This window comes from Neofelis nebulosa, chromosome 13, assembly GCF_028018385.1.
Source record: "Neofelis nebulosa isolate mNeoNeb1 chromosome 13, mNeoNeb1.pri, whole genome shotgun sequence".
Taxonomy (NCBI): Eukaryota; Metazoa; Chordata; class Mammalia; order Carnivora; family Felidae; genus Neofelis; species Neofelis nebulosa.
Window position 1 is genome coordinate 66,319,152 of NC_080794.1, and position 9,945 is coordinate 66,329,096.

The 9,945-nt window shown below is 54.3% G+C and overlaps 1 protein-coding gene across 1 annotated transcript; it reads right to left on the minus strand.

Moving 5' to 3' along the window:
* Positions 1–1,092: 1,092 nt before the first annotated feature.
* On the minus strand, positions 1,093–7,462 carry CALHM3 (calcium homeostasis modulator 3). Its single transcript, XM_058696062.1, is given in 4 exon segments — positions 1,093–1,708; positions 1,711–2,145; positions 4,909–5,164; positions 6,952–7,462. Coding segments are annotated over 4 exon segments (1,047 nt in total). The 5' UTR covers positions 7,239–7,462; the 3' UTR covers positions 1,093–1,639.
* Positions 7,463–9,945: the final 2,483 nt, after the last annotated feature.

The following is a 9,945-nucleotide window of genomic DNA, read 5'->3' on the forward strand; positions in this document are numbered from 1 at the left end:
ACTGACCGGGCCATCTCTAAGATCTCCCACCTTTCCTCCCCACCCAATCCCTGCTAACACTTTTGCTGAATCATGCTCCATTTCAAACATTTGCATGGCCTGACCACAGCATGGTAGATGGGGGTAGGCTGAGCTGCAGGGATTGTCCGGTCATACGAGTCTCTTGGCAAGAGCCCAGGAAAACAGAGATTGCCTGATACGGAGGGGGCTGGGCTCCAGGGAGCATCCAGGGGCCCCTGCACGGCCCCCCAGGCCCTGAGACGAGAAAAGCATGGGGTGAACCCAGGTTTGCATGTCTGTGGTCACCATCTGTGCTGATGGAGGCATTAGCAGGATGTGTATGTATGTGTGAATGAGTGAGTGCGTGCATGTGCTTGCGTGTGAGTGTGTGTGTGCGGGCGCGCGCGCGCAATGAATGAGTCATCAGGGAGGGGCAGAAGCCCAGAGGAGCTCACAGGCTAGATCTTCCCCAATCTTTCCTGTTTGGGCCGCCAGAGACTGAGTGGCACTTCTTCTAGCAAGATTTAACCCCGGTGTTTCAAGGGTTTTCCTTCCTAGCCAGACTCCATACTCAAACTTAGGGCAGAAGTTCTTAAACATTGCAACTTAATCGAATCACCTGGGGTGCATGTTCAGCGTGGGGGTGTCTGGGTCCACCCCCGCCCTGATTTTCAGATCTGGTCCATATACCACACATCTGGAGCTTGCTAGTGCTTACTCAGACAAACTTGGTGGAAGCTGCAGGAAACCCAGCCAGAGCGCTGAAAACAAACACACAAACTATTTAGAGGGTCGAGGAATACAGCAGCTTAGACTCTATGTAGCAGCCAGACTTCTGGGATAAAATTCCAGCCCCTACATGGATGGCCTCAGGCAACTCAACCTCTTTAGGCCTCAGTTTGCTCCTCTAAAATGGGGCTAATAATCTTCCTACTTCATTAGGTTATCATGAGTATTAAATGAGCTGTATATGTAAGAACAACGCCTGCCATGTAGTACCATTTAAGCATGTTAGATGTTATTATTATTATTATTGTCTTTTAATGCTTATTCATTTTTGAGAGAGAGAGAGAGAGAGAGAGAGAGAGAGAGAACAAGCAGGGGAGGGGCAGAGAGAGAGGGAGACACAGAATCTGAAGCAGGGTCTGATGCAGGGCTGGAACTCACTAACCGTGAGATCATGACCTGAGCTAAAGTCGGACGCTTAACTGACTGAGCCACCCAGGCGCCCCAATGTTATTATTATTTTTAAATTTAGGATCTGGACATCTAGGACCCAGAATTCATGGCAGATCTATTTAGACTCTTGCTACTTAGCTCTATTAGGCTCTCGCTAGTTCACACGTGTCAGTGTGGCCTGGCAGCAAGATAGAAATGCACTCTCAGACCCAGCTCTGGATGCACTGAATCAGAACCTGCATTTAACAAGAGCCCAGGTGAACAGTGAGCTCACTGAAGTTTGTGAACACTGCTTTGGAGCACATGGGAGGCCACACCCTGAAACTAGGCTAGAGATTGGGCTGTTTGGGGGAAGGAGGCCAGCAAGGGTTAGGTTGCCCTGCTTGGGGTCAGCACCGCCTGGAAATCCCCTAGACCGTTTTCAGTGCGGGCACTTCAGGAGGGGACACTGCTGGGGTCCCTACACGCCGGTGCGCTGGGACAGCCTGGTGCCTGGGGCCACTGTGAGGGCGCGGTGGTTGAGCCCTCCCCTCCCCCCCTTCCCCAGATCCCAGGGGATGCCAGGAGGTCGAGTGGCGGTTTGCTGGAGTACCAGGTGCTCAGGAGGCGGTCCACCTGCTCCCGGCTGCAAACGGCACGCAGGTGGGCCTTCCCGCTTCCGCCGCCGTCCAGGCCATCGCGGGGCGCGGGCGTCACGGGGGGCTCGGGGTCCCTGTCCGCGGTGTCCCGGCGCAGCCCCCGTGCCCGCATCTCGCTCTGCATGTTGGCAAAGAAGTGCAGCACGCAGCGGTGCGCGAAGTCCCGCGCATGCTCACAGCACGTCTCGTCGAAGAGCTTCTGCTCCAGGTCCACGTAGTTGCTCCAGTATCTGCGCTGCAGGAAGACCGTCTGGTCGAAGCAGGGCCTCAGGCAGCGGCCCAGGAAAGCCAGGATGATCAGCAGCAGGGTGATACTCCAGCCGATGGCCTGGAGGGGAGGGGCGAGGGGAGGGGCACCAGGTTGGGCGAAGAGAGGCCAGGTGCTATACAGTGTGGCAAGGGTGTTCCAAAGTCTCTCCCTTTACTTACCCCCCATCTCTCCCCAAATCTGTCCGTGTTCCCATTTAGTCATCCGTCCTTCCAACCACCTCCACCCATCCTCGCTTTCATTCGATCTCATTCTTGCATCCATCCGTCTGTCCAACTATTTCTCTACCCATCCATCCAGTCATCGATCTCTTACTTGGCTATGTACCTGTCAGCTTCCCATCCAGCCATCCTTGCGACTGTCCTTCCATCTGTGCGTCATACGTCCTCCTGCCCATCCATTCATGTTCCCGTACTCTCATCCTTTCTTCTGTTTGTCTATCCACCCTCCCACCGTCCATCCTCCAAACGTTCCTCTGGAAGGAAGCCAGAATATGTCACCCCAACATATGCCTCTTTGACACAAAAAGTATCTTGAACGAAGACAATTAAGAAGCAGCAACATAGGAACAGTTCTCTCGACCCTTCTCTTTTCTGCCTAAAGGCAGGAAATACATTCTCCTTTTACTGGGAGACAAGCCCGGAGACAGCACCAGAGGAATCTGCCAACAAACCTTACTCCATTAGTTTCCTCATGTGTTTACTTTCCCACAGTTTCCGCCCTTGGAGACTAACGTGGCTCTCCTTTGTCCTGCCATTGCTCTACAAAGGTATTGCTCTTTGTTGAAGATGCTAGATAAGTTGAAGTTCTAAGCCACCACTTTGAGTTACTCTTTCTTTGCTTTAGGTTTCTTCCACGTGATGTGCACTGCACAGATTAATAAATTGTGTTTTCCTTCTGTTAATTTGTCTTTTGATAGAGTGTCAGTTGAAAACCTAAGATGGGTGGAGGCAAAATTTTGCCTTTCTTACATTCCCATCAATCCATCCATTCACCCATCACCCATCCATCCACCCACCCACCATCCATCCATCCACCCACCCACCCACCACCCATCCATCCACCCACCTACCCATCCATCCATCCATCCATCATCCTTTTGTTTTTTGATCCAGTCCTTCATCAGTCCTCACACATGCTTATCCATCGCATCTATGCAGCCATCCATCCTATATTTTGGGAGAGGCACTGGGGACCCAGTCTTTGCTCTCATAGAATGCACACTTGTGGAGGAAACAATGAAATTGGTGATAGATTGGCTGAATGCCATGTTCTGGGATGTATAGGGGGTCATGGGAATACAGAGGAGGGAAACCCAACCTGAACTTAAGGGCTTAGGGAATAGTGAGATTGAGGCTGAGATGTGAAGGATGAGTAAATTTATATAGGATATGAACAGGGAGCAGTGTTCTAGGACAAGTGTGAGGAAAATTTGAAGAGTTCCTTGAGTCTGGATCCCACACTGGCCTGGCACCTCTCCCTCCTCTCTGCCTGCCGAAAGCTTTAGTCTCTCCAAGGCCTCACTTAAGACACACAGAGAAACTGTGTGCTCCTGGGACAGGCCGAGAAATCACTCCTCTAAGCCACAAAGACATATTTGAGTCCTTATCATTTGTGGATGTGGTTTACACAGCTCTCTTATTTGACCTCTCTCAGGATCCTCCCTTCCACCTACCAGTTTAAAATAGTCGTGTGAGTGTTTTACACACAAGGAACATTTAATGTGCCTGATAGCCTACATCCGAGTCAGGACTCAAACCCTGGTCTGATTGCAAGTTCTACACTCTTTCCTGTGAACTAGCAAGAGCCCAGAGAATTTAAGCCTGCAGGGCCCATCCACGTGGAGGGGACTGAATCAACTATAGGGGAGACTGAGACCCAGAGGGGGAGTAATGTGGCCAAGGTAGAGTCTGACCCTGGATCAAATGTGTCCTGAGTACTGATCCCCTCTCCATCACGCATTGACCTGCATTTGCCATGAGTCTTCCTTGGTTCTCACAAAGGGCTTGTTTGTGTTTTTATTCCCTGTAGCCCCAGTGATGCGTTGTATGTTGTGGGTTCGTGTAAACGCTTTTGGGGGGAACGCAGCCCAACTGGGGCTCTGGGAGAGGTGGTGGTGGAATCTGGAGTCTGGGCTAGGGGTGGGACTGGGGTCTGCCTCCAGGGTGAAGGAGTGGGTGCCAGTGTGGGGAACCAGGCATCTGGGGGAGGGCCTGCATTGCAGGGAGGTGGTTCAGAGGTGTGACGACACTTCAGATCCCTGCCCTGCCTCTTAGGAGCCGTGCAGCTTGGACCTGTGAACTAAACTCCCAGAAGCTTAGTTTCCTCATCTGTGAAACGGGATGATAAGGATTGCACCCGCCTCATAGGGTCGTTCTGAGAATTAAGTGAACTAATGCACATGACATACTTAACACGGTGCCTGACACATAAGTGTTCAATAAATGGTGATTAGTATTATTTCTGAGGGGTGGGAAGAATGTGTGTATGGGTGGGGGTGGGGCAGGGCAGAGCAGTGTATCTCCAGTGCTTTCCTGTCATCTAGACTCCTGGGGATGGAACTAGCTGACTCCTGGAGGGTATGGGAACCTGGTGTCTGCCCTGGGGTGAGTTGGCATTGAAGGCAAAGTGCCCACTTCTTAAGGCCCAACAGTGTCCTGTATGTGGATCACGCTCCTAATCCTTCTGGGGACCACCTGCTCCTTAGTTGTGTTTCTAGAAGTGGGGAGGGGCCACAGGAAACCATTTGTACCTCCTCACCCCACAGCCCTCCGAACCAATGCGGGATATTTTCTGGGGCTGGGAGAGAACCACCCGAATTACCTGTGACAGGCATCGTAGGTAGCGAGACACTGCCTTTCTCGCGGGGCTGTCCCTGACCAGCTCATCCTCCTTGCAGGGCACCTTGGCCAGGAAAAGCTGCACCTGGCTGGGGGTCATGTTGGCAAAGTCCAGAAACTTTTCGGGGTCCACGGAGCTGCTGAAGGCACACACGAAGCACTTCCCGTCGAGGAGGGCCAGGAGGATCCAGACAAGGGGGGCAGCCAGCGCTCGCTGCAGCACAGAGGAGCACATATACCTAGGGACAGAGGAAGGGAGGGGTCGCAGAGGCAGCTGGAACTCAGCTGCAGCAGGAAGGCTACAGGAGAGATGCCAGGATGGACTTCCCAGGAGGGCTGGGAAATGCCAGCTGAGGTTACATCAAAGAAATGGCTGCAGCTCCCCCTGCAGAGGTCCCAGCAGCAGAGGGCGGGGAGGAAGGAGGGCTGGGGCCCCGGGAGGTCAGGAAAGTCCCAACCAGCAGTCCTGGGACTGGAACACTGGGAAGCTCTTATGCCTCCTACTCTAGGCCTTGTAGCAGGCTCTGTTGGTGCCCTGCCCTCGCCGGAGGCACTAACATCTTTAGTGAGTAGTTCCTTTCCTCTGGTGTCTGATCTCGACTACCTTCCAGGCTCTGCCGAAGGGCTTCGGAGGAGTCTCTGCTTCCAGAGCGGAAAGCTGAAAGCCAGGAGAGTTAACAACCCCAACCAACCTGCAAGCCACAGGGACAGGCCTGGTGGGTAAAGACCTAGACTCTCAGCGGGACAATTCTGAGGTGTGTTCTACCTACGTTCTCAGAAGGTCCCCAGAAGGAATGACCCCAGTTGCCCACTCATTACCACACTCTCCCCAGAGCTGCTTTTGTGGGGGAGCCTAAAGTAAGACAGCTCTACCCAATAACGCTTCCAGAGGCAGCGCCTCGCACACCTCCCTCCAGGTCCAGAAGCCCACCCTCTCACTGTCCCCAAAGGGTCTCTTCTGCCCTTCTGCCCTTTGGGAGGTTGCGTGTGGGTCACAGGACAAGAGCCCAGTGGAGCTGTATTCACTGGGTCCTGGAGGAAAAGGCAAAGGGCACAGCTATGCGTATGACCCTCCCCGCGTGGCAGAATCACCGAGAGCACGGATCCCCGGGCACCCCGAAGCAGGGGCCCCTGTGCACAGCAGGCTGGTGCTGTCTCTGACTTGGACTGTATACAAAGCATGAAATGACATATGCTGGGCTGTGTATATGTGGGCATGGCCTACCCAGCAGGGAATTATAAATACATCGTAGATAAGGGTGGCTCTGGCGTTTTCTGGGGGCGGTGTGGTCAGAAGGTGGAACTGAGGGGGCGCCTGGGTGGCTCAGTCGGTTAAGCGTCCGACTTCGGCTCAGGTCATGATCTCACGGTCCGTGAGTTCGAGCCCCGCATCGGGCTCTGTGCTGACAGCTCAGAGCCTGGAGCCTGTTTCAGATTCTGTGTCTCCCTCTCTCTGTGACCCTCCCCCGTTCATGCTCTGTCTCTCTCTGTCTCAAAAATAAATAAACGTTAAAAAAAATTAAAAAAAAAAAAAAAAGAAGGTGGAACTGAGGACTTGTTACGGACTTCCATTGACGGGTTTCAATATACGGCACCAAGCAGGTGTGAGGCTTTGAGGACATCGCGGTACAACAGGTGAGGTCCTTGCCCCCGGAGGACTTACAGGAGACAGAATGCAGCCTTGCAGCCGGTCACAACTCCTACCACATGTGAGCACTGGCTGTGCATGTCACGAGATGGCCCTTCACGTATGTGCGGAGTTGTAACTCGTGGCCAGAGAACAGACGTGACCTGGGCAATTCTTAGGAATCCTGCACTGGCCGTAGAAGGGTGACAAATGACAGGAACAGAAACATCCGTTTCCACGCTGGAAACTGGCTAGTGAGTCTCTGTGGGTTGATGTTTCCCTGCTTGGGGGTGGGTGGGGGAGCCAGGAGGATCATTAGGCTTGGGGAGTCACCAGCAGCGTCTGAGTGGGGAGACCCCTGACCGTGCCCAGGGGTAGCTGGGTGGTGTGGGACCGTACCTGATGATGCCAGGGTCCTTCCTCCGGTGCCCCACGGGCCGGCGCCACTCCTCAACCATCACCACAGACTGCCGGTTGGCAAGGAGGCCACAGAGGAAAAGGGCAAGTGGGGGTGTCAGCAGCAGGCCCAGGCCATAGAGGGCATTGTAGCGTGCCAGGCAGGGGCAATTGAAGTCGAAGGAGGAGTACAGCTTGACGGTGACCGCGGCCAGCAGCAGGCAGATGCCATTCATCACTGACTCTGAGCTGGACTGGAAGTGCTGGAAAAGCACACGGAACTTTTCCATGGCTCTGGCCCGGGGATGGTGGGCAGCCGCGGGTCGGGGGGTAGCAGCGAGGCTTCGGCCACCTTCCTGGTCAAACCCAGGCCACTCGAGGGGCAAGCCTGGGGTGCAGAGGAGGGTCTTCTCTTCCAAAGGCCTGAGGGGACAAGGAGGGGGTGACGTTCAGCCCCCAGCCCAGCCTCTGGTGTCCCTCCAAAGACGCCAAAGATGTGAGGCAGTCGCAGGCTCTCTCCACAAAGCGCCACCCCCCCCCCCCCCCCCCCCAGCTCCAGTCCCGGCTGTGCCCCAGTGCCACTCCCCTCCTCTCTGGAGGGAAGTCACTGCCAGCTCAAAGCACCCTTAGGCAAATGTTCCCCGCCTGTCACTCCACCCTCCCCAGCCCATTCCTTCCTCTCTTCAGGGTTTGGATACTAAGCCTGACAGCTGGTGAGGCTTTGTGTGGGGGACAGGCAAATTCTGGGCGTGGTAAGGCAACAGTGTCGATGAGGCCAATTATATTTTCCGGACTTAGTCAAAAACACGATTGGGCTCCACTGAGTCCAGGTAGATTTCATGTTGGCTTTCACTCTGGGAGGAGCCAGGGGGTGCCTCACCCTGCCTGAAGACTGCCTGGAAGAGAAGACCCTTGAGAAGAGCCCAAACCGTGTTTTAACGTTTGCTGGGTTAGGGCTTGTGGAAGGGGAAGGGCTTCCTGGCAGAGGGTCTCATATGGGCAAAGGCATGGAGGTGAGAAGCAGCCTGGTGTGGTCCAGCAGTGTGGGGTTGCTGGACGGTGGCATCAGACAGGAGGTGTCGTGAGAGGGGACTGGAAGAGTCAGTGGATGACTGCCACCTTCTTTTCCATTTTATTCCACTGTCCCCAGGTCTGGTACCCGACCGGCCCAGGTATCTCTAAAGCACAGCTTCTCCTACATCACTCACCTGCTCAAGTGTGACCAGGGGCTCCCTCAGCTTCCTTAGCTTGGCATTCAAGGCCCTCCTAATTGTACCCAGACGTGCCTTCCTACCTCCACATCCTCCCCACCCAACACCCTTGCCCCTTCCTCCCACCTGCTCTTCAAGAGGCAGCTCAAACACAGCCCAGTCACCAAGCCCCACCCCTGGTGACCTCAGCCGTGTGGGAGCCTCTACTGCCCCTCTGGCCCCCGAACGGCTGCCTCGGCCTGTTATTGATCTTCCTCAGGGGTGGGGTGTGGATCTCCCAATCAGGGCAGGGAATTGGACTACAGCTGGTTCTCTGCAGCGTCTAGCACGGTGCTGCGTGCATAGCCAGTGACAGCAAGTGTTTGTTCTCTGGGATAGTGATGCCCAGAAGCCCTCATTTCATCTCAGGCTCTGTCCTCTCTTCCGGCCACTTGGCCTGCACCTGCCTCCCTGTTTGCTCCTAGGAAGCCAATGAGTACAATGTGGGTCCTGCCCTAATCTCTGTCTCTCTCCCTTTCTTTCTCTGTCTCTCATTCTGTCTCTGTCTCTCTCTGATTCTACCACAGTGTGTGTGTGTGTGTGTGTGTGTGTGTGTGTGTGAGACACTTTGTGTCCCTCTGTGTCTTTCTGGGGGTCTTTCTGTCTCTGTCTCTCACTGTTGCTGCCTCTTCTTTCTATCTTTCCCTTCTCCTTGCCTGCTGTCCACCCTGTAGCTGTCCTACTGACCCCCACTTCTGACATTGGCAGCCCAGCTTGGGGAGAGGAGCGAGGCTGTCAGAGGAGCCCATGGGTCTGTTCCTGGGGTCCCAGATCAGTGGTCCCTGGGCCTGGAGCCTGGGCCAGGGTGGGTGAGGTGGCCAGACCCCAGCTACTTAGGCTTCTCCTCAATCTTCGTCTCTCTGGCTTCCTCACTCAGCCCAGGGTGACTTCTGAGATAAAGAAAACCTTAGGGACTGGTTGGTCCTGATCCCACTGTGCGCTGCTCTGTCCAGCCTGGACCAGTGGTTCCCCCTGGGCTCCAAGTGATGGCCTTAGTCAAGTTCATACATCAGCTTTGTTGTCCTTTCCTCAGACCCAGGGTCCTCATGGCCATGAATGCAACTTTACGCCAACCCCGTAGGGCACGTGAGGTTAGTGTCCTTCTGTATCCTTCCTCAGAGACCCAGCCTAACCCTCCCGTCTCCATGGCGCTCACCCCAAGTACTGCAGCCGCACTCACCACCCTTGTTTCTTTTTCTTTTATTTTTTTTAAGTTTATTTATTTGAGAGAGAGGGACAGCGCAAGTGGGGAAGGGACAGAGAGAGGGAGGAAGAAAGAGAATCCCCAGCAAGCTCCACACTCAGTGCAGAGCCCGATGTAGGGCTCGAACTCATGCACCATGAGATCGTGACCTGAGCTAAAGTCAGCCATTTAACTGACTGAGCCACCCAGGCACCCCACCACCCTTGTTTCTTTTCTTTTTTTTTTTTTTTTATTTATTTTTGGGACAGAGAGAGACAGAGCATGAACGGGGGAGGGGCAGAGAGAGAGGGAGACACAGAATCGGAAACAGGCTCCAGGCTCCGAGCCATCAGCCCAGAGCCTGACGCGGGGCTCGAACTCACGGACCGCGAGATCGTGACCTGGCTGAAGTCGGACGCTTAACCGACTGCGCCACCCAGGCGCCCCGACCACCCTTGTTTCTATAGTCTCTAATAACTTCGAGAAAAAACTCCATTTTTTCCTGATTAATCACAGCGTTCTGAAGCATTTAAAATTACAGAACAAGAACGTGTCCCCATCACG